Source organism: Eurytemora carolleeae, unplaced genomic scaffold (assembly GCF_000591075.1).
Source record: "Eurytemora carolleeae unplaced genomic scaffold, Eaff_2.0 scaffold42, whole genome shotgun sequence".
Classification (NCBI taxonomy): Eukaryota; Metazoa; Arthropoda; class Copepoda; order Calanoida; family Temoridae; genus Eurytemora; species Eurytemora carolleeae.
The window spans coordinates 36,460-62,597 of NW_019396063.1; the positions used below are offsets into that span (position 1 = coordinate 36,460).

Below are 26,138 nucleotides of genomic sequence, written 5' to 3' on the forward strand. Positions count from 1 at the left end.
TTACTGAGCTGTGGCCAGGGGGGTAATATAGGCTAAAAAATTCGGAATATTTTTCTTTTCAACATTTAAAAAAAAAATATATTTTTTTTTCTACGGGCAACGCCGGGCCCTTCAGCTAGTTTAACCATGTTGTTTAAAAAAAGACACAAATAATAAAATTGAAGATAAAGAAAACTGCAAAATGAAAACATTACTGATTTTAAGTTTCGGGTCAACGGGATTGACCGGCAAGGTAGGGTACATTAACCATGAGAGTGTAACATTATATAATAAATATTAAGATTCATTTAAAACAATAAGATGTTTTATTTGCTAACACTGCACTAACAGCTACTACCTTACCTTGCCGGTAAAAAAAATAGACCGTAAAAAATATATTTTATCTAAAGTTTCCAGCTAAGGCTAAGATATGCGTATTTACTACTAGTAAATACTAATATAAGTTTCCCCAAACTTTGAATAAATTTAGTTCAGTAAATCAATGATTTATTTATCTTTAACTTCATATTGAGGAGTAATGAGGTGGAAAAGGAGGATGGATATAGGGAGGACAGAAGCGGGGTTGATAGAACTAAGAAGGTTAGAAGCGGGGTTGGTAGAATTAAGAAGGTTAGAAGCGGGGTTGATAGAACTAAGAAGGTTAGAAGCGTGGTTGATAGAACTAAGAAGGTTAGAAGCGTGGTTGATAGAAGATCTAAGGAGGTTAGAAGCGTGGTTGATAGAACTAAGAAGGTTAGAAGCGGGGTTGATATAACTAAGAAGGTTAGAAGCGGGGTTGATAGAATTAAGAAGGTTAGAAGGAGAGTATAGCAAAAAGGAGGATAGAAAAGAGGATAGAAGTAGATAGGATAGAAGAGAGGACAGAAGGAAGGAGAGTGTGGTCCATTTTTTGGCCAAAAAGATCATTCTGGAGTTTGTGAAATAAAGAGAATAAAAAGCTCTGTTGATGAATAGAACACAAAAGTAAAGGAGAAAGGGGGGGAGGAGAATGGAAAACTGAAAAGACACGCCGCGCGCACTGTTGAGGAATAGAAAACAATATTTAAAGTTTGCTAAATTAGTGTGCATATAGGGATTAGAAAATCAGATTTAGTGGCATAAACTCAATTCCTTTTCCAAACATATTATATATGGTAAAAATTTTGATTATTTAGATTTTAGTTTAAACTACAGTGCTGCAAGGAATACTGCACACTGGACTGTACAGTGTACAGTGTACAGTATTCTCCTGGATCTAGCCTATACGAGGGTGGTAATGAGTGTACACCGGAAGTTTAGTTCCGGAAGTAAGATTGGTCAGACGGCATGGACCGGAAAAGGAAATGATTTTCTAGGACGGGTAGGAAAGAATACAGTTTCAGAATGATCAAATATAAAATTAGGAGCTAATAAAGAAACAATAAATTTAGTTTGTGATAAAATTCATCTGCGAAATATAAACGTTTAATACATAAACCCTCTCCCAACTAAGGGAAATCTATGTTAGAATTTTTTTGTTTGAGTGTGCCTTGAAAAATATATATTTATAAAAAAAAATAATGATTGGGTGTCTAAAATGTAATTTATTATAGCGGTTCAAGATCATCGTTTTCAGGACGGACAAACAGGATCATATTTTTTTTATTTTTTGGATTTTTCGCAATATTTATCATTAATAGTCCCGGTTTTAAAGGGACCGTTCACTTATTTGGGTAATTTCAGGGTAAACTAAACAGCCTATTCGCTGTTGATTAGTAATAGTCTTACTTTTCAAAGACAACTGTGGCCGGAGAAAAAGTCGATTCAAATATCAAAAGTTTTCATATTTTAGTACATAATAAGGAACACATAATGACATTAAAATATAATGAATTTAAATGTTATTGGGCTGCTGTTACTGAAAAAAGCATCAAATAGTGTCTATAGAGAGGGACCGTCCCTTTGCGCTCGAATTCTGAACGAAAAATCGGGTTTTTCTCCGGCCACAGTTGTCTTTGAAAAGTAAGACTATTACCAATCAACAGCAAATAGGCTGTTTAGTTTACCCTGAAATTACCCAAATAAGTGAACGGTCCCTTTAATAGTTTCCAATCCAGAAATGAGCCGCAGGGGCCGCAGCCGCAGGCTACAAAAAGTATTGTTACGCAATCACAGTTCTTGATCAACATACTAGAAATTAGGTATTTTTTAGAGCTGCAATGACATATTAAAGGATGAGAAAAACAATTCTGAAACAAATGAGATTAACATTTTTATCACATAATAGAGAATATATTTTCTACTTTGTGTTTTCTATTCGATACATTTAAAATAAATATCCCTGGTAACAGGATAATGAAAAAATGGAATAATTGATTGAGAAAACTGATACAGAGACCTAGCCCAGTTTCCTACACATTTAACGAGTTAAAACAAAACAATCAAACATTATCATTCTTCGTAAAAATTCTAAAAAAATGATAATTTATAAAATGATTATTTTTCTGAATATGTGTTGTGTAATTCCAATTAAAAGTGAAAATAGTAGAATTGAAAAAGTTGCAGGAGGAACTATTCTTGGTGAGTAGTCTTAATAAATAGTTAACCTTAAAGAAATGTAAGCATCTCCATGCAAACATGGCAATGTCCGATTCACAACGGTACCCTTGAAACTTTTGATCAAAAATGTGAAGGATATTTCAGTTTTTCTAAATTTAAAAGTGTTTTAGTCTGATAATTCCTAAACGGTTTCCTGGAGTAGAAATGCGCAGGTCACTATTGAAGAGAAACTGCAACAGAAAATAATCAGTTTTTAAAATTATAAACATTGATAATTAATTCATACTAGACCATGCCTCGGGCATTGCCATCTTTTCATGAAGCGTCAATAAAAAAATAAATAAACGGTATTCCGTTTAATTAAACATCAAGCTCAAAGTATTCATAATCCCAATTGTTTAGGTCAGTATCTGGAGGCGAAGGAGTATATAGATAGGTAATTATTGGCCGTATTAATTAACAGATTCTTTGTACTTTCCCTATATATAGGACAATATATATGTATGGAATTTAGTTTTATCATAAACTCAAAACTAAATTTAAATAAATCTAGAAAATGTGCTTAGCTCCAACAATGTTACTTGAATTCATCAAAAGCCGCACATGCTATCTGATCTTTTGTCCTTTTTGAGTAATGCCCGATGCTCCTTTTCTTAAATTTCTATTTATATAATGTAACCCATAAAACTGTGAAATAGAAAGACGACATTTAGGCAATCTCATGACTATTTGATGTGGTTATAAAGAAAAATGTTTAACAGTATATATAGCTTAAAATCAACTTATGGTTGCCTGTGTGCGCACAAAATGGCTTTCTTTCATGTTCATTGGACTCTTAAATCAATTACTTGAATCTTGAAGTCGTCTTCCTCTTTCATAATATTATACAGTATGACCCAGAACTACGGAAGAATTGATAAAATTTCGTCTTGACAGTTTTTCAATAGGTTTTATACTATTAGACCTGATTGTCAGTAATTGTAAAAATAAAGAAATAGCCATGAATGTGCATGGACAGTATAAAGAACTTAATTTAATTACTAAATTATAAAGAGAAATTTCTGCAGCACATCACCATCACTAGGTTTAGAAGACGACCTTTTACAACCTCATTTGATGTTTCCGAAGTTTTGGGTTAAACTGTTGGTCACATTGTTTTTGTTTATCAAGCATATTTTGAGCCCGCCCATAGAAGTAAAGGAAGACGACTTTAATAACCTGTGTTTTCAGCTGGATCAGGCAAAAAAGGGAGTGCATAGAACTGCTTGGAAGGTACAGGGACGGGAGTGGTAGATTTTTTTTCCGAAGAATCATTAAATAAGTGGGTAATTTAATAAGTTTTAATGTTTAATCATGGGGCGAAGAATCATTAAATAAGTGGGTAATTTAATAAGTTTTAATGTTTAATCATGGGGCGATTAAATTCCACAAAAAATTGTTTTGATAAGACAAAGCTGTTAATGGTACCGTTCAGAATCGGACATCCAACACTCTCTACAGTCCCCTGAAAGACTCTAGGTGCACTGCCCACTTTGCTTGCCCCCCTTTTGCAATAACCCCAACCTTGTAGATCCAAAGAACAATAACGTTTATTGGTCCTGACTCCTGAGCTGTTTATCTAATCCTGAAATTAACATCGTTAAAGCAATGATTTAAAATGACTGTCTTAAATAAATTAGCATTTTTCGTGTATTTTTTTGTGACTTTTTGATTTACCGTATAATAGGATGGAACACTAAATGTAGAACATTCCAGAAGTAAGATTTTTTTTTCATTTTATCTTTTGTTAGTTCGTTTATATTTCATAATAATGTTTTTAAATTTTAAAAGAAATATAAAAATTATTATTTCATTCTGAAAAAGAACGGTGTGCCATGCGGACTGGTGGACCCCTGAAAGGCCAAATGGACGTACCTTTAGGTATTTAATTCCATATGTTTCTTTGATAAAATTCAAAATATTGAATTTTCATATTTGTAAATTTTAATAATTTTTTTTTGTGAAAACATGTTTTATCATTACCCCTGCACATTTTTATCATTACAGGCGCGTAAACAGGGGGGGGGGGGGCAGTAGTCCTCTTGCCCCCTTAAAAAGTAGTTGAAAATTTTCTTGGTGCGAGCGCCACTTATTTCCAATTTTACAAAAGGCATTTCACTTTCATCCCCCCCCCCTCTAATTGATAAACAATTATGGCTAAATGCATTAGACAAGTCTCCCCGCAACTCCCATGAAGGTCAGGGAGAGTTTACATTAAGAGAGGAGGGTTAGAGAGAATAAAGAGGACGGTGGACTAATGTCTACAGGAGACTATTCAGAACTTAAAAGAACAGCACTTTTTTGCCCCCTCCCCCCGGCCCTCTAACTAAAATCTTCTATACCCGCCTGTTTATCAAAATAATCACTTCATCCAATCCAAAATAACTGCTACTTACTCTACCTGCCTCGAATAAGAATTAAAAAAAGATTGCGTATTTTCGTGGATGAATCTAAAGTTTTTTTTTGGCCATTTTCTTTGTTGGTTTCCACGCCGTTTCTACGATATAATTATTTCTTTAGTTTATCTGGCGATTTAAATATTTCACAACATTTTAAATTTTAATCAAATAAAGTTTTACAACTTTGGCTTGAAATGGTTTTTTCTTTTTTCAGATCTGGTTCCTGGATTATTGATAACTGCAATATCTGTTATTGTGCCAAGGTTTTTTTTGTTTAGTCTGTTTTAAGTGTTAACAAATAATATTTCTTAAAAACTCATTTAGGGTGTGATTCACTGCGATGATTTTACTCAGGTCAGATTAACTATTTTTAATGGATTAAAAGGATTGTGAGCGTCATTTATATAGTGACCTTTTATGCAACGCCCGATTAACAACGATACCCTTGAAACCTTTATCCGATCAATAACGTTGAAGACACTGTCGTTTTTCTAGGTTTAAACGTTTTTAATTCTGACAATTTCTTTATTTTTTCCTTCAGTCCTGCAAGTCCCTTTGGTAGAGAAACCACATTTGAAAATAATCAAATTTCAAATCTCAAAACATTGATTAATAATCATACTTAATCAAACAAAGCTTTAAAGGTTACCGCTGTGAATCCAGCATTGCTTTCTTTGCATGCTGAGGGTCACTTGGAAATACGGTAACAGTCCCTTTAATAATACTGGACTGTAATATTTTTTTATATTTTCTTAATAGTTTGAGTTTGATCCTGTTTCATTTCATTTATTTAATATTTTCTTTTAATAAAAAATGACATAATGTTCTTTTCTTTATGCATGAAATAACTGATTTAAATGGAATGTTCTGCAAATCTAACATGTTTGTTATTGTATTAATAAAATAATCCTTAAAGGGACCGAATTCAATGAATTTGAATCGTTTTTTGCAAAATTCTCAATTTTTTTGAAGATTTTTAATCTTAAATAGATATCTATCTACTTACATAACTGATAAAGTAGGCGGAGCACTATGGCCACTCCTACTTTTTTTATAAATGGATTACCGCCGGTTCAAATCTTGAATCACCGATTCAAGTTAAAAATTCTTGAGGAATTAAATCAGTTATCCAGGATTTGAACCGGCGGTAGGTAGTTCAGCTACCTCTCCAATTCATTAAATTCGGTCCTTTATACTTTAAAGGATAATCATCCAAACTGCTACAAAAACGACTCATCAAGTGAAGAAAGGAAGGATGAAGATGGTTCTAATCCAATAAATGAATCTGAAAAAGATGATTTAGATAGAGATGGAAACAAGAAGGAAACCAAACAACAAATAATGATCCAAAGGTAAAAATCAGAAAGAAAAACATGTGTTACAAATCATATGATTCTATGTAATCCAAAGAACATTAAACACAGCAATTTTGCAATGTAATTGAACACAGGCCTAGTTTAATACCCCTTAAAAAATTGATTTTCAAGATTCATCAAATATGTATTATCGATGACTTAAATGTCGTCGGCCTATTAAGAGTTTTATTAGTCTAACTGTACTATATTGTTTTTATTAGGGAAGGATCGTGTAATTTCCTTGAAGAAGGAAGAAGGATAGAGAGAGAGGAAGGTGAAGTATGGAATAAAAAACAGGTAAAATATTGATATTTCGTTAAAGAAACTGATCATTCTCATAATAATCTAGCTTTCTAATTTAAATTATGAGTTGTGCTCACAGAGAAAGATATATGAATACTAAGAGAAACTTTTGAATTGACAACTTCTCTTTGTTTAAATATTTAACTGTTTATCCTGTTTCAATGGTCGGTAGAAATCAAAGTTGACGTAGAATGTCGTCTTTATTGTATTAATATTGTATTTTATTGATTAAATTAAAAATTCTAAGTTTGGAATATCAAATGTCTGTAGACAGATTGCAAAGATATCTGGATACGAAAATTAAGTTTGAAATTAGTAAGAGGTTTCGCGATCTTTAACGTTACGAGGTTACGTAATTATTTGATATTTTTTTTGAATAATGTAAAATCAATGCATAATGCGTAAAGTTACTAACTTTGTAGAGGACTGAAAAAGAGAACTTAGATAACAAATTAGTGAAAAGCTAACTTGAGTAGATCAATAGCATAGCAAAGAATACATGAATAAAAGCAAGAGAAACTTCTAAGATCAAAATGAATGAAAATGAAAAAAATATCTATAAAATATTTTACAATAATACAACCTGAGGCCGAATTTAAAGAATTTGAGCGGCGGCTTAAATTTAAACCGCGGCTCAAATATAGTTGGTTCCACTCACAATCGTATTCGTCGTTTCAAGATTTAAGCCGGCGCTCAATTAAAACCGGTTTTTTGGCGGATTTAAGACGCGGCTCAAATTCATTAAATTCGGACACTATTTAATTATTTCAGAAAGTAGACATTGTTGTTACCGATGTTATAGAGGTTCGATGCACATGCTGTCATGGAGTTGTCATATGTTCTGTAGATTGAAGTCAAGAATAATTAAAACTTTTCAGAACTTCAAAAATCAATAAATCATTTAATATTATATTTGTAATTGTGACTATTGTTTATTAACTAATAATTATTTATTTGATTTAATTAAAAACGTAAAAAAAATATTGTGTATTCATTTTTTTATCATATTAGATTATCTCCAAGGTTAAATGCTGAAATATGCACATAATACTCTAAAAACCTGGTGTTTTTATTCAATTTTTTAAATTGATTCATTCTCCTGAAATTTTCTGATTAGTACCGAAAATCGCAATTTAGAGCCAAAACTATCCGAAATAATGAGAGACACACTGTATTATAAACCTAAAAAATGTTTGACACACTGTATAATAAACTTAAATAATGTGGGACACACTGTATTATAAACCTAAATAATGTGGTACACACTGTATTATAAACCTAAATAATGTGGTACACACTGTATTATAAACCTAAATAATGTGGTACACACTGTATTATAAACCTAAATAATGTGGTACACACTGTATTATAAACCTAAATAATGTGGTACACACTGTATTATAAACCTAAATAAATTTTTGTCATTCCCCATTTATTACCTTCCTATGGATGTTCTTGAATTTATCAAATCCCATGATAATTTCTGCACCATGGTTTTGTGAATATTTCTCTTTAGCCAAGTATGTCTATAATGCCAATAATATATTGATACACATAAACAAAAAAAACATTTTTGATAATTTAAAAAAGACTATAATTTTCCTGGAAAAAAAGCTAGACAAAAAAATTAGAAAAAAAAGAATAATCATAACATCATAACTGAGTTTATATGTAAGAAATGAAAACAACTATTAATTGAAATAAAAGTTAAAATCTATTCAATTAGAAAATCATCAAATAAAACTATGCAAGTCTACAAGAAAGAATCTACAATAGAAAAAAATCATTATTTTTAATTTGTTTTCCAAATTGAACCAGAATTTAACCATGTATGAATGGTTGCTAGAAGACAATAATTGAGGTTTAAGTAAAAAAGAAAAAAAAATGAGATTAAAGATAGTTTAAATATGAAGATTAATCTTAGGTGATTTCTTTTCAATGTGCCGTGTAAGTCCCTCATTCTTAGAAAGAGCAACCATCCCTGAGGCCGAATTTAAAGAATTTGAGCCGCGGCTTAAATCCGCCAAAATTCAACGCCGGCTTAAATCTTGAAACATTTGATACAATTTGAAGTGGAACCAACCATATTTAAGCCGCGGCTTAAATTTAAACCGCGGTTCAAATATAGTTGGTTCCACTCAGGCCTTTCACTTTCATCCCCCCCCCCTCTAATTGATAAACAATTATGGCTAAATGCATTAGACAAGTCTCCCCGCAACTCCCATGAAGGTCAGGGAGAGAATTAGCATTGTAATACCTAATTTCAAAAGCCATAATATTATTATGTCTGCTAGAGTTTATTTAAAGAAAAGGGTAAAAGACTGCAAAGATGTGTCTATAATGTCTCCGCAAGATGAACAGTGAATACGACAAGTTTACTCTGTTTGTATACTGTAATTTTCTTGTTTTACTAAGTACAACCGGTTGCAGTCAAAACATAAACAAACAAAATGTAAACATAGCAGACGAAACTCTTACAGATTACATCTTTCTCAGTAGGTATCACTATACTAAATCAAAGAATTATTTGAAAAGGCGATATCGAATTCGTCACTGAATTCCCATGTTTTTTGGGACACCCTGTACCTTGAAATAGTAATCACGAAAGTTTAATTTTTTCAGTTGGGGGGGGGGCAAATAAAATTCAAGAGGACAGGGGCATAATCTTTAATATTTTTTGACAGAATTATCAGAAGATACTAGTTCATTCAGAATATGCGTGAACATCTGTGCCCTACACACAAATTCAATATAGTTTTAAATGTTTTCTTCCATATTTATTAAGTTGCTTGATACCAAAAACAATAATAATCAATATTATATTGGAGTCATGTTATAGTAAATTGTAGATTTAAAAGTAAAATATTTTTCAGTAAAATTTAACAAAATAAACTGCAAAAAGTCTTTAATATCTAATACAGTAGATATATGGAAGAAATCATTTAAAACTATGTATACTCACCAACTTTCAATTGTTTCTTGAAAAACAATACAAATAATCGCAATTATCAATTTGAGTACAAAACCTTGTGGAACGATTGCCGTCGTCGTTCTTTCTATTTAAATCAGATATCTGAAGAATTCATAAATTCACAACTGTTCTAAACTTCTGATTAACATACTGCATTGATAACTAGAAAACTGTAGAATATGAAGACGACATAATGCAATACTGTAGTGTATTTGATACTTGTTACAAAACAAAAAGCCTCACTTGTAAATTATAAATCAATGATTAAGTAAAATGGGTCTGTTTACACTGCACTATTGCTGTGCCTTAGGTTTATTGGACTATTTAAAGTCATAACTTGAGATTAAAAATCTATTCCAGAGTTTTCTGGTTATCACTGTATTTCTAAAAATGTCCAGCCAGAAGTCAAAACGAGTCACAGGATCAAGAGTATTTTAGTCGTCCGACGAATTAATATTTTTATCTGGTTTATGTCTTATGGTCGGAACCCAGCAGGGATTATTAAAATTAATGGATCAAACACTTTTCACCAAAAAATTTTAATTAAATTGAGCTAAAGCTTTGTAGATAGAGCTTTTGTAAGGAAAATTGTCGACTTCCAGGCTCCAATTATGAAAATCCTTATCGGCATTTCACGATTAAAAGAATAAAAGAAGACGACACTCATTCCACTGTTTGCAGTTTGTTACTGATACATATAATATACAATGACACCCTTAATAACGAATACATCGGAAGAATTTATCAAATTTTTCAATGAGTCTTATGCTATATTACGTAAATTTCAGTATTTACGAAATTAAAGAGTTCGATATAATCATTTAATTAAAAAACTAAATATCTGCAACATTCCATTATCAGAAAGTGAAGAATACGACATTTGATGAATTCTTTCGATGTATTCTTTTTAAGGGTTTCACGGTATCTAAATCACACTGAACTGACAAAAGGAGATACTAAACTGTATGCAATATTAATGGTACAACTTTATGACCTCATAGCTCCCATAGTTTTGATTTCATGTCAAAGTAAGAAAAAATGAGATTTATCTGGTTACATATTACTCAATCTGTGACGTCTGTCTTCTATCAATAAAAAGGTATTTTTTTGACTTCCTTTCTCCAACCATGGAGGTGGGAACTCTTGTATTGTGAATATCGAGATGCTTGATCTTGATCTTCTGTTAATCTACAGATTGATTTAAATTTTTATTTGATATCTAGTGTCATCAGATAACCCATGAACAGCCAATCAGAAGCCAGTGAATTTTGTGTTAAACCAGTGAGAAAACAGGAAAATTGCAATATCCAAAATCAAGAGACTGCATTGATCCAATTCTGCTCAAAAGAACCCATTGTAGATAGCGAGATCAAGCGTTTGGGATAATCGAATTTCCATGGACACAAAAGTTGCCAGCTCAAATCCTTTACAATATCTTTATTATATATCATTTATATTTGTCTAAAGATAAATGAATGTATAGATAGACAATACTATATGTTGGGTTTAGATTAGAACATCAGGATAGAATTGGACCTTTCACAACCAGTCCCTAGGGACTAGGGGAGGAGGGGAGGGGGCAGATACGGGAGAAGGTAAGAGATATTATGTGGAGGGGAGAAGGTTTTAGAGGATAATGAGAAAATATCTAGAAAGTAGAGAAGATAAGATAACTAGGGCAATGATCTAGGAGGAAGTTTAATGGAAAAAGGGAAAGAAAAGAATAGTAAGAAGAAATGAAATGACGAGCAAAAAAATGAAAAAAAACTTGTTTTTGACATAAAAATGCAAAGGTTAAAACAGCAATGCAGTATTAATTTGTAACTTATATGGCTCCTTACTGCTGAGCGTACAAAATTTGGGTGTGTTTGTGTATTTAGGTATTTCGGTATTAGGTATTTAGGTATCGATGCAATACTAAAACTTTAATTTTGATATTGATTTTGATAATTTCCAATTTCCTTCAAATTTTGTGTTTGTTTTTCTTCAAACAATGTTATAAAGACAACAAAATTTCCTTTATGTGCTTTTGTTTGAGTTAGTGACCGGCAAGGTATAGCGTGTCCCACGAAACATGACAGTTGGTAAATAGTTTTGAATGTCTTCTTTCACATACTGTATTAGATATTAAAGACTTTTTGCAGTTTATTTCTTTTAAAAAATGTTTAACTCATATATATTTTACTGTGAAATAAATTTTACTATAATATAACTGTCATATAATAAATGTTGTTAGTCTCTTCAGTATCAAACAACTTATCAAATTATGGAAGAAGACATTTTAAACTATTCACCAACTGTCATGTTTCGTGGGACACCCTGTAGGATAGTAGCTGTAAGTGCAGTGTTAGAAAATAAAACATCTTATTGTATGAAATGAATCCTAATATTCATTATATAATGTTACACTCTTGGTTCATGTACCCTACCTTGCCGGTCAATCCCGTTGACCCAAAACTCAAAATTTTCTTTAAACCCCTAAAACTTTCTTAGCAGAGGACAAAATCAGTAATGATTTCATCTTGCAGTTTTCTTTATTTTCAATTTAATTATTTGTGTCTTTTTTTAAACAACATGGTTAAACTAGCTGAAGGGCCCGGCGTTGCCCGTAGAAAAAAAATAACATTTTTTTTTAAATGTTGAAATGCAAAAAATTCCGATTTTTTTAGCCTATATCACCCCCCCGGCCACCCATGACTGTCAAAAAAAAAATTCATCCCAATCGGTCCAGCCGTTTGGCCGGCTATACACCACCTATATGTCTTGTTTTATTATATAGATATAGTCATGGTTTTGTTTTATTTTTAATCTTAAATTTCTCTATTCGAAACTTGAAAATTTTTAGTTCCAAAGAAAACTTCTCTGAATCTTTGCATGCCCAGAAAATGTAAAGATCTGTCAGATTGCTAGGTTGAGAAAATCAAAACTTGTACAAAATGGCCGGAAATGATTTATAAATCTAGATTAAAAAAACATAAACACAGAAAGCATCCATAAACGCAAAAGTTTGAAAAATTAAAACTTCCAAATCTGGGACAAATAAAAGAATAGAAATCACAAACACGTTATTTTCCAACTCTTCGGTTGGAAAAAAGAAGAAGTTTTATTTCCGCAACCAAACGTGCAAGTCGGAGAGTAAAACAATAAAATCAAGAATGAACAATAAAACTAGAAACCAGAAACCAATAATAGTTCGAGAATCCATCTTCGATTTAGCAGAGATTTGTTTAACATTTTTCAGTATTATTATTTGATATTGCACAATTGTTGAATAACCCATTAATATGGTGAATTTTAAAAACTTTCCACAAATTATCGTGTTTAATGGGGAAAACTCTATCTTTAATTTAAAAAAATGATTTAGACAGTTTAACCTTTTCTTTAATAAAAATTTGTCAAGTGTACGCTTGGTTTTATTAAAAATCGACAGTAATATGTAAAGCCATATAACAGTTAAATTTATAAAGTTTGTTTAGGCCACACCATATTGAAGTTCAGAATAAACAGCAGTTTCTGTATATTTCGAACTTTAACTCAATATAATGTTATGTCATTTTACATTACTTTATTTAGAAGGAGCATGGAAACCCAACTGTAAAAGTTGACCTAACTTAAAATGTGCAAATCAAGCTAAGAATTCCTCATCAAAATTGATGCAAATAGGTCAAATGGGTTTCAAAAGTTATTATTAGACAGCAAAACAATTAATCACCAAGGCACCCACAAATTATTATTTCATTTTTACATGTAGAAACAGTAGAAACAAGATTAGCAACTAACCTATGATGGCTGCTGCGACGGAGCCCACGAATACGAGAATTCCAAAATATTTATGAAGAGGCATAAATCCTGCTTTTTTAGAGCTAGGAATAGGAAACAGGAGTATTATTAAACCGAACAGGAGCTGTAAACCAAGAACAGCAAGCACACTGATACCAACCCAGGAGTGCAAACTGCAAAATATTAAATTAAATTAAATTAAAAATTTTCAATTTATCATAAGAAATAAAAGATTCTAGAAAAGATTTTTTATAAAAAAAAATAAACAAAGAAAAATCAATAACCTGAAAAAGTTTGGAATTGGCGGAGATGCAAAATTGTGAGAATCGATGACTGCCCACAGTCCAATTGCTCCACTCGCTTAATAAATATATTAATTATTTTTATCTAATTCTATTGATCTATGACATCGAAAGATTTGTCAATTAATATCGACAAAAACAATCAAACAAAAATATATCATACTTAAGCAGTGAATGGATAAATAAATAATCAATAATCAATCCTAGCAATTAATTAACCTATAAATCAATTATGAATCCAATCTATAAAGCAATTGATTTATAAATTAATTAATAATCTTATCATCAAGAAAGTAATTTATAAATCAATTATAAATAAAATCTAATAAAAGAAATGAATTTAAAAAAATAAAAAAATGAATACATCAAACATGTATTAGATAAATCAATTATTTATTTAATCTATCAAACAAGTAATATTCAAATAAATTTTCAATTAAAGCTACGCTGTAGGAAATAATGTTTAACCGTCTTTTGTATTATTACATTCTGTTTTAACAAATATGGTTTAGGTTGTAGTTAGGGGTTTAGATAAATTAAACTTGAAATTATGTGAAAAACATTTAAGTAGAAATACAAGATCAGACATTTAAAAATTTTTTTTTTAAATTTTAATCTAAGATTAAGTTTGACTATACCTGCAGCTAGAATCATTAGAATTGCATGAATTGATTTAGTTATAGGTTTAGAAATATTCAGCACTTTATACAGTGTTCCTCCTATTCCACCTATACATAAATATACATATTATAGGTTTAGAAATATTCAGCACTTTATACAGTGTTCCACCTATTCTACCTATACATAAATGTACAAATATTATAGGTTTAGAAATACCAAAACAAACTAAGAGTAGATAAAATATATGGTTAAACTTACTTAAAACTTAGGACAATACTAAGAGTGAATAAGATTGTTAAAATTACTTCAAACAATACTAAGAGTAAATAAGATTAGGGGTAAGTAAGATTGTTTAACCTCTTAAAACAATACCAAGAGTAAGTAAGATTGTTTAACTTACTAAAACAATACTAAGGGTAAGTAAAAATGTTTAACTTTCTTAAGACAATACTAAGAGTAAGTAAGATTGTTTACTTACTTAAAACAATACTAAGGGGTACGTATGATTGTTTAACTTACTTAAAACAATACTAAGGGTAAGTAAGATTGTTTAACTTACCTAAAACAATACTAAGGGTAAGTAAGATTGTTTAACTTACTTAAAACAATACTAAGAGTAAGTAAGATTGTTTAACTTACTTAAAACAATACTAAGAGTAAGTAGGATTATTTAACTTACTTAAAACAATACTAAGGGTAAGTAGGATTGGATGCCATGCAAACTGTTTTGCTGGATTATCTCGCCAAGCAACTCCTGTTTAAAATTCATTTAAATTAAAACTTTAATTTAATTTATTTAATCAAAAGAAAGAATAATATTCTGTTCATGCCTTATGTAGATTTAAGCCATAGACATTTTTTCTTTTTCAAAAACTCTAAATTTCTAATCCCTATATTTGTGCAAAACAACGTCGTGTAGACCTTTGATATTTCAAATTCATGAGTTCTGTTAATGCAAATAACTTAAGTTTGAAATAACAAACGTTGCAAAGATATAGGAATTAAGAAATTCTAATTCGTGGAAAAGATTAAATTATTTTTATTAGATTCACAAAAAAACTAGATATTTGAGGTCTTGTTATTTAGGAATAAAGGGTATTTAGAGGATTACCAAAAAAAAATAAAAAAATTGGCAAAAAAAAGTGATTTTTGCGTCTCATTTAACAGGAGAATTAAGTGACAGAGTAAATCGTCTCAGAGCTGTCATTAGGCAATTGTTATTGTATTTAACAAATTAGAAAAGAACAGCTATCTCATAACTCATTCAGATTTGAGGGTGAACAAAGACAATGATGAAAGAGTGTCATTTTAAATTAAAATTTTGGCGCTAAATTTTTTTTCTCATTTTTCAAGTTTAAATATATATAATTAATAAAATGATGATATTTTCCTCCGTCAAATCCTAGTTTCCAGTAGAGCACACAGGTCATAGCACCCAGGCCTGCCAGAATACATCCACAGAATACCAGGTACAGCAGGCAACCTTTCCTGTACATATAGACACTGTACAGAATACCAGGTACAGCAGGCAACCTTTCCTGTACATATATACATTGTACAGAATACCAGGTACAGCAGGCAACATTTCCTGTACATATATACACTGTACAGAATACCAGGTACAGCAGGCAACCTTTTCTGTAAATATATATACACTATACAATATACCAGGTACAGCAGGTAACCTTTCCTGTACATAACACTGTACAGAATACTAGGTACAGCAGGCAACCTTTCCTGTACATAACACTGTACAGAATACCAGGTACAGCAGGCAACCTTTTCTGTAAATATATATACATTGACCAATATACTAGGTACAGCAGGCAACCTTTCCTGTAAATATATACACTGTACAGAATACCAGGTACAGCAGGCAACCTTTCCTGTACATAACACTGTACAGAATACTAGGTACAGCAGGCAACCTTTCCTGTACATAACACTGTACAGAATGCCAGGTACAGCAGGCAACCTTTACTGTAAATATAGACACTGTATTTAATACCAGGTCCAGCAGGCAACCTTTCCTGTACATAACACTGTATTTAATACCAGGTAAAGCAGGCAACCTTTCCTGTACGTATATACAATGTACAGAATACCAGGTACAGCAGGCAACCTTTCCTGTACATAAAACTGTATTAAATACCTGGCCCAGCAGGCAACCTTTCCTGTACATAACACTGTATTTAATACCAGGTAAAGCAGACAACCTTTCCTGTACATATATACACTGTACATAATAACAGATACAGCAGACAACCTTTCCTGTACATATATACACTGTACAATATACCAGGTACAATAGGCAACCTTTCCTGTACATATATACACTGTACAGAATACTAAGTACAGCAGGCAACCTTTCCTGTACATATATACACTGTATATAATACCAGGTACAGCAGACAACCTTTCCTGTACATATATCCACTGTACCGAATACCAGGTATACCAGGCAACCTTTCCTGTACATATATGTACAAGATGATACGTACATTTCTGTACTGAAAAATCTTCATTTAAAGAATGACGAAGACGACATTTTACTGTCTCATGATAGCAAACCACATTTCAGAATACAAGGAAATAAATGGATAAACTAATAACCATCGTAAATCTGACAATCCTAAATCTTGTATTTGAGCAATAAAACAAATAATATTATACCTAATATAACTGTTATACATATATATTATATCTACCACAAATTACACACATATTTAGATACAGGGTGTCCCACGAAACATGTCAGTTGGTAAATAGTTTTGAATATCTTCTTCCACATACTGTATTATATATTAAAGACTTATTGTAGTTTATTTCTTTAAAAAAATGTTTAACGCATATTTATTTTACTGTGAAATCAATTTTACTATAATATAACTGTCATATAAAAAATGTCATTAGTCTCTTTAGTATCGAACAGCTTATAAAATTATGGAAGAAGACATTTTAAAATTTTCACCAACTGTCATGTTTCGTTGGATACCCTGTATATAAACCAAATATTTTTATTCTTATAACCATAACTCTATAGTGTGTGATATGGTGGAATATTTAAAGAAAATAATTTGTATTCAATAAACGCTGGACCATAAAATAATGTTGTCATTAAAGAACAGGATTACTCACAAAGGATGAAACTTCAGAGACACGACTGTGCAGAAAGTATTCAGTCATTTACTTACATTCATTTAACCTTTAGATTTACAGGTCGTCAATAAAGTTTCATTCTTTTAGGGTAACCTTGTATCATTTATTCATCCTTTTCTACATTATTGGGTTTTACCAACAATATAGCTGGGATGAGAACATTATGTTAATGTTATTAAGCTGGGATGAGAACATTATGTTAATGTTAATAAGCTGCTTGCACTTTTTACAGATTACGCCATGGACATTGGCCAAGAAAAATTTATCTAGGAATCCTTTACATTATACATGGGTCTTATTGTATGGTTCGGACTCTCAGGGTTAAGTTTGCACTTTTAGCGTTTATATCTCCACGATGCACTGTGCAGTGTGCATCCAACAAAAGGTTAAGCTCATCAACCCGTTCTTTATCCTTTCATGAGTCTATAGGCTTTACATACAGCGTGGCCCTTTCTTCATAGTTAAATATTTTATCCATTTATTGAAGGGACTGAAAACGTATAATTTAGTGACTCTAGAATATAGAGCGTTATGTTTGACTCACAACGATACCCTTTAAACTGTGGCCTGATCCCGAATGAATAATAAGTCCTTTCTTTATATCCTAGCAAAATATTTAACAGTATCTCTAAAATGATGCTTAAATAAAGGTTAAAATTGTACAATTGTAAATCGGATCGTACAGTGTACAGTTTAACTTATAGAAAGTATAAGAACTTTTGAGAAAAGAGAAGATAAAGAAAAAGATAAAAGTTTTGAAAGTTAATTTTTATTTTAGCTGAGCTCTGGGGTGGGGGGGGGGACCTTGTCGGTAAGTTGGGAAGTAGGGGGTATCCCATTAATTCGTAATGCCTAATTCTGCGTATACATAATTGTAAATAGAATTATTAAATAATTACAATTTTAATTCTCAGTGTATCTTGATTTAAACCTTGGAGACCTTCAGAACTCATGGTTTATGCTTCAACTACTAATCTAGGAAACTTTCCAGTGACATTCGTTGAACAGAAAACTTTAAAAATCCATTTTTATAATACGCAGCCTTCAGAAAATATATAATATTGCTATTTCTAACTTTTTAATCACTCGATCAAAGGACCTAAGTATTTGTCTCAAACTCTAGTTTTTTAATTTTTTATATTTTTTAGCCTATAGTGGCATGGCAACCTTTAATATTTCAAAACTTAGTCTATTTGATTTCGCAAAATTTTTTGTTTAAAATATCAAAAGTCTACGTTATCAGGTTGCAAAAATTTAAGGTATTTTATGCCATTAAATTAATTATCTTTACGGAGATTTTCTGACCTATAAGACTTCATGTTTTTTGTGTGCTTTTTAAATTATAAATTCTACCATTACCAGCATTGAATAAAGTTTCTAAAAACTGTACATAAAATCAAAATTAAATTTGATGTAATTTTGAATCTGCCTGTTAATTGTAGAACTGTATCGACTTGAATAAACTGTTTAAGCTCCAGTGAGTCCGAAGTAAAATATATCCTCGTCAATCCTTGAATAATTCCAACAAAGTACATACAACCAGATTTATATATAGGGTGTCCTACAGTACATACAACCAGATTTATATAAAGGGTGTCCTACAGTACATACAACCAGATTTATATAAAGGGTGTCCTACAGTACATACAACCAGATTTATATATAAGGTGTCCTACAGTACATACAAACAGATTTATATATAGGGTGTCCTACAGTAAATACAACCAGATTTATAAATAGGGTGTCCTACAGTACATACAACCAGATTTATATATAGGGTGTCCTACAGTAAATACAACCAGATTTATATATAGGGTGTCCTACAGTACATACAACCAGATTTATATAGGGTGTCCTACATTACATACAACCAGATTTATACATAGGGTGTTCTTCAGTACATACAACCAGATTTATATGTAGGGTGTCCTAAAGTACATACAACTAGATTTATACATAGGGTGTCCTACAGAACAAAGAATCCATATAGACTAAATAAAGAAAACTAAACACTTACTACAAACTCTAATATTCTAATCTCAATATCTTTGCAATCTGATGATATGTACACCTTTGTTATTTCAAACTGAGACTAATTTATTCATAATTCATCACTGGCACAGCTTCTCTATTTATAAATTTACACACAAGTATGAGAAAATATAATTTTATCCGCTTACACTTATATAACAGTAATTGAAAACAGGTTTGTAATCTCAAAATAGCTCTTCAATATTGAGAGGAGTTATTATTGAAAAAATTAAGATTTCAATCTCCCGTGCAGGCAATTTTACTTTAGTTTGACGTGCGACGTTTGGTTCTATATACACGTAAACCTATTTTTCATTATATTCACTTTATTTTTACTTACTTTGTTTCTGATGAGACTGCATAGCCTTTCATTTTTCTTCTGGAAATTAAATTTTAAAAAAATAAAAATATATTTAGTTTGAGATTGTGTACTGTAAGTCCACTTAACATAAGTAAGACAGCCATGTATAATATTTAATATGCATATGAAAAGTACTTGAGTTCAACTTTCCATAATTAAAACTACTCTTAAACATATCGATTTGAAAGAGTGTATAATATACTAGCTCTGGGAACCCAGCTTTTCTTGGAAGCTAAAATTTCGCTTTAACATTCATCCTGCTCCACCTATAGAATTCCTGTGGTTCTTCCCAGTTCCCTTATACAAATGTTAGGCAAATCAGACAAGGGGTTCATAATTTACTAACTTGGGAACCAAGCTTTGCCTGGAAACTAATTTTTCTTTTAAAGAGTTAACCTGTTCAACTAAGAACTCTTAAACCAAGCTAAGAACATTCCCGTGGTCCTACAGAGTTCCCCTTATCAACATTTGAGGAAAATCAGTCAAGGGGTTCCTGAGTTATGATCGGACATACAAACAAACAGAGATTACTACTTTATATATATATATCTATATATATATATAGATATAAATATCTAAACGATTTTTAAGAAACATAAATTCCGTATTCTTGTGAACCAGGCAAATATTCAATTGAATTTATTTCTCCGTATTTTCTCACGAAGAGGAGTATCTCGGGGATAATGGCGTAAACTTGCGTAAACTACGCTTCCGTATCCTCATGAGAACTAAAATTACGCAAGATAAATCATGAATTATTATCATGTTTGTTGTGCTAAACGTTTCCACTTAGAATTTTCGCTTACGCAATAAATATAGCATTGCAATTTGAAGTACAATTTAGATACATCAAACATATTTGTGAGTTAAGATTGTGATTACATGGGTTTCTTAACATGAAAGGAGTTGAATAACGACTAGAAACTCTTGAAATACCAAGTTCTAAAGGTTAAATTTGGTCTTATACAATAAGCACCATCGTGTAAATGCTAATTAACTATTTTTCATATAAATAGTATGAAATAGTGTACAATGTACAAAGTACATAGCTATAGTTTATAAAAACCAAAAAATGTGGTATGATAGTTGTTTTTTCGAATAAATCAGTAATACATTTCTGGTTTATTATCATACCTGAGTAAAGTTCCATCAAGCCAAAAAGTATTAGTGATTGGCTCCTCTGAAAGGAACTACAGGCGTATTTTTAAGTGAACCTCCATTTAAACCATGGCATGTCCGATGCAGGACTTCCTCTTTTTCTATTTAAAAAATTATTATTTTCGATTATAGATGCTGCTGCTCGCTGTAAGTGACTTGCGGAATATTGCAGTCTTGGAGCGTCAGAAGTTAACACTTTTAGATGTTAGAAATGCGACGATATCTTCCTATTTGTTGATCATTTAAAGGTTTACGATTGAGGGGTACCGTTTTACATCGGACATGTCACTTAAGGTCACGTGAAATTACGTCTACAGGCCTTATTACTATTTGAATTCCCACTTCGTTGTGCTTTCAATCAACAAGTAAATTTGGAAAATACTGTTTTGACCTAATTTACTTGATTTTGCAGAGATTATCGCACAGTTTATGCAATTGAGAACCCAAATATATCGTAGTGTCTGGCCTAGTATAAAATAAAAACAGAATTTTAGTCCATGCAGCGGGAAGAACTAAACCTTCAGATCTTGGTTTTTACGTATTATGTTTAAGCATTAAACATGTGTGAACATTGATAATAATGAAGAAGATTCAACCAAGCCTGTCCGACCTACGCAATACAGTATACGGAGTAGTCCTTTCCACCTACTCTATAGAGCAATCTATCCTCCCTATTAGCCTTTATGAAGATTATCAAACGATCGAAAACTAAAGTAATTGAATTTTTCCCAAAAACTCTGATATTCTAAATTCTATATCTTTGGAACCCAATGTCGTAGACCTTAGATATTTCAAACTATTAATACTTATAGATAAAATAATCTAAGTTTGAAATATCAAACGTTAACACCATCAGGTTGCTGAGATAATAGAGTTTGTGGCAAACACTCAATCCCTTTTCAGTATTTTAATATAATATACTAAAAATTCAAGGAGCTTCGCGCCCTTCTTTCTCGGCTTTCAGGGCGCTTCGCGCCCATCTTTGATTTAAATTGTGAACATGTTCTTTTTGTTTACATTTTAAAACAAAGAAGAAAAAAATTTTGCGGATTTTTAAAAAAAAATCGCGGATTTTCAAGAATTATTTTTTTTTACAAAATTAAAAACCTTTAAAACACATTTTTTTTTTTTTATCATTCATCATAAACCGGTCAGCCGTTTTGACGTTTATTGGATACAAACAAACAGACAGACACCCAAACAAACAAGCCAAATTTATATATAGATTGAGTGTTACAATATATAAGAAAATGCTACTTTATCCCTTCTACTCACACTACATGAACTTATCCCTTCTACTCACACTACATGAACTTATCCCTCCTACTCACACTACATGATCTTATCCCTTCTACTCACACTACATGAACTTATCCCTCCTACTCACACTACATAAACTTATCCCTTCTACTCACACTACATGAACTTATCCCTTCTACTCACACTACTTGAACTTATCCATTCTACTCACATTACATAAACTTATCCCTTCTACCCACACTACATGAACTTATCCCTCCTACTCACCGTACATGAACTTATCCCTCCTACTCACACTACATAAACTTATCCCTTCTACTCACACTACACGAACTTATCCCTTTTACTCACACTGCATGAACTTATCCATTCTACACACACTACATGAACTTATCCCTTCTACTCACACTACTTGAACTTATCCATTCTACTCACATTACATAAACTTATCTCTTCTACCTTCACTACACGAACTTATCCCTTCTACTCACACTACATGAACTTATCCCTTCTACTCACACTACTTGAACTTATCCATTCTACTCACATTACATAAACTTATCCCTTCTACCCACATTACATAAACTTATCCCTTCTACCCACACTACACGAACTTATCCCATCTACTCACACTACATGAACTTATCCCTTCTACTCACACTATAAATAAACTTATTCATTCTATAGCACACACCACATGATACAGACAGCACATGCATAGTCTTATCCAGCTTAACTACGTCCTGCACTAACTGAATTTATCCGTCCCACCCACACTTTTGAACTCATCTTATCTAATTTCATTTTCACAATATAAACTTATCCGTTTCCCCATCACTATATATTATACATGATTCCAGCCTAAACTTCATTGACTTATCCAAATAAGCAATACTGGACTTATCCGTCCGATTACATAACCTAATCTTATCCGTCCAACCAAAACTAAATATTTTGATCATCGGTTCCACCCCAAAACATGGATTATTAATCAATAATCACTCGAACCTGCAATACATCAATTTATCAGTCCAATATTATTCCATCAACAACAAAAAGTTTAATCTCTCCGTGTGATTTGTCCGTCTATATATGTATATGTATATATATCTAATTTATCTATATTCTGTTTATATAAATATATTTAAGTATCACTGCCTATACAATGCTCCCACCTGGAGCAACGAACACGAACTGAAACCAACCGTCTTTAGCTTAACCATCACCAGGGGGGGGGGGAGTCTTAAAATATCAACGTTTTTAAACGTTTTTTTTTTAATTGGTTGCATATTTAAAATTGGAATCAAAATAAAATCTTAGAATTTATTGAAGAGTGTATTAATCCCTGCTGAGTTATGTGTGTAAATATTCAGTGTGCACACGAGCCTAAAGTATTTATAACATGGTTTGCGAGTAGAAGATAGGATTATGAACATGGTGTGCAAATATAAGATGGGATTATGAACATGGTTTGCGAGTAGAAGATAGGATTATGAACATGGTGTGCAAATATAAGATGGGATTATGAACATGGGTTCGAATATAAGATTGGATTATGAATAGGATTTGCGAATATAAGATGGGATTATGAACAATGTGTGCGAATATGATATGGGATTATAAACACGGTTTATGAATATAAGATGAGATTATGAACAGGATGTGTTAATATAAGATGGGGTCTTGAACATGGTTTGCGAATATAAGATGGGATTATAAACATGGTTTACGAATATAAGAATAGTATGTAAATATGGTATGCGAATATAAGATGGGATTATTAACATGGTTTACAAATATAAGATGGGATTATGAACATGGTTTACAAATATAAGATGGGATTATTAACATGGTTTACAAATATAAGATGGGATTATGAACANCGAATATAAGAATAGTGTTTAAACATAGTTTCCGAATATAAGAATAGTATATAAACATAGTTTCCGAATATAAGAATAGTGTTTAAACATAGTTTCCGAATATAAGAATAGTATATAAACATGGTTTGCGAATATAAGAATAGTATATACACATGGTTTCCGAATATAAGAATAGTATATAAACATGTTTTCCGAATATAAGAATAGTATATACACATGGTTTCCGAATATAAGAATAGTATATACAAATTGAATATAAGAGATTTGTAGCTACTAGGTGAGATATGCCCCAGTATAATTCATATAGAAGAGAAGGGTACGGCACATTTTTAAGCATTTAAAACATTTTAATTTAAAATTTTCAATTAAAGTTAAGCTTTATCATTTCTTGAGCATTGTAAATTATTCTTTAATTTTAAAGTTTATTAGAAACGTTAAAACATCATCTAAATCTTCATTTTTTTTAACAATGTTGAACGTTGAATGCCCTGAAATGAATATATTTAGTTTATTATAGAATTATTTAACGACTGGATGTTGGAACTCTAAAAGCTGAATAAACCGGAAACTCTGATTACAACGCATGCCTAATCTTTTAAATCTTTCTTTTCAACTTAATTCATTCTTTTATTCCTTTAATCTTGAGAAAAATGTAAATTAGTTTTAGAATATTTTTCTGGTTCAGGATCTGCTTAGAGTTATAGAGTAAAGGTTGAACTTACTCCACGCAGTTCAGCTTCTTTTTATTTCTAAAATTTGCTTTACACCAATAATGTCACGCGAAGGAAATGATTTTTTGCCACAAGTCCTGATTTTTTTTATCTCTTTACCTTAGCAAATTAATTATATACACCTTTGATATTTCAGGCTTTTAATTCTTTTAGATCAAATAGTCTAAGTTTGAAGAAAAAATGATTACACCATCAGGTTGCAAAGATATTAGTGTCCTTAAATTTGAGTTTGTGACAGTTAAACTCAATTCCTTGGACCATCTCTTTCTGTCTTCTGCATATATATTTCTGAAAACTTGTATGAATGCAGGGTTTTGCCCATTTAGTGTTTAACTTTTCAAATTATTTAATACTCTTGTAAAAATATACACTAAAAATTAATTTTTAAGTAAAGAAATCAGAGGATTAGTTGTTATTAGTTGTTTTAATTAATGTGGATAGAATACTTTTTTTAATTGTAAACTGTTGTAATTGTAAATTGTTATAAAAACTTCGAAATGTAATGACTGGAAGTGAATGTAAATATAAAATTTGTCTAAAATTGGTTAAGTAAGGCATTCAAGCAGCATGCCTGAGGAATCTGGCAGTTGGTATTAAAGTCCAGCTTTAAACCTGAAGTGATGGGCATTTATAGGTTAGTTAGAAAAGTTTGAACAGCCCAAGACCAGTAAATTTTGAGGTATGTCAAAATGTTAAGGCACCCCAGTCACCCCAAACTAACCAGGGTGAGATGCATTTGGTTTCTTATATTTGAATCACGTGTTGGTATATAATAAAACAATCTTTAAACTTAAGATTTTGTCATTATATACTTTTTTGTTAAAACGCGTATGCCGACAAAAAAATAAAAAAAGGAAAAATGTTTAATAGGACTAAATGTTCAGGCACCCCAGTAGGAATAGGACTAAATGTTCAGGCACCCCAGTAGGAATAGGACTAAATATTCAGGCACCCCAGTAGGAATAGGACTAAATGTTCAGGCACCCCAGTAGGAATAGGACTAAATAATAATGCACCCCAGTAGGAATAGGACTAAATATTCAGGCACCCCAGTAGGAATAGGACTAAATATTCAGGCACCCCAGTAGGAATAGGACTAAATATTCAGGCACCCCGGTAGAAATAGGACTAAATGTTAATGCACCCCAGTAGGAAAAGGACTAAATGTTAAGGCAGTTTCTTTTCCTCTATAAAACATTCTGAAAACATGCAATTTTTTAGAAATTCCTAGAAAATCATCCTTATTAAATTAAAATAACAAAATTGTG

At 31.4% G+C, this 26,138-nt stretch overlaps 2 protein-coding genes across 3 annotated transcripts; one reads left to right on the top strand and one right to left on the bottom strand.

The window, feature by feature from the left end:
* The first annotated feature begins 2,146 nt into the window (after window positions 1-2,146).
* LOC111709279 (uncharacterized) lies at window positions 2,147-7,545 on the top strand. Of its 2 annotated transcripts, XM_023482906.1 has the most exons (9): window positions 2,149-2,538; window positions 2,920-2,953; window positions 3,748-3,789; window positions 4,381-4,437; window positions 5,170-5,218; window positions 5,280-5,309; window positions 6,159-6,307; window positions 6,532-6,607; window positions 7,385-7,545. In XM_023482906.1, exons 1-9 carry the CDS (start codon window positions 2,436-2,438, stop codon window positions 7,463-7,465), a joined length of 621 nt encoding a protein of 206 aa, XP_023338674.1. In that variant the 5' UTR covers window positions 2,149-2,435; the 3' UTR covers window positions 7,466-7,545. The 2 variants fall into 2 exon arrangements, with proteins under 2 accessions (XP_023338683.1, XP_023338674.1); XM_023482915.1 differs by lacking the exon at window positions 4,381-4,437 and having other exon boundaries at window positions 2,147-2,538.
* Window positions 7,546-13,333: 5,788 nt separating this feature from the next.
* On the bottom strand, window positions 13,334-19,858 carry LOC111709101 (transmembrane ascorbate ferrireductase 1). The gene is made up of 6 exons (XM_023482703.1): window positions 19,818-19,858; window positions 15,678-15,775; window positions 14,967-15,041; window positions 14,305-14,394; window positions 13,649-13,724; window positions 13,334-13,537 (listed from the first exon to the last, which is right to left on the bottom strand). The coding sequence occupies exons 1-6, from the start codon at window positions 19,847-19,849 to the stop codon at window positions 13,360-13,362; spliced, it is 549 nt and encodes a 182-aa protein (XP_023338471.1). The 5' UTR covers window positions 19,850-19,858; the 3' UTR covers window positions 13,334-13,359.
* Between the last annotated feature and the right edge of the window lie 6,280 nt (window positions 19,859-26,138).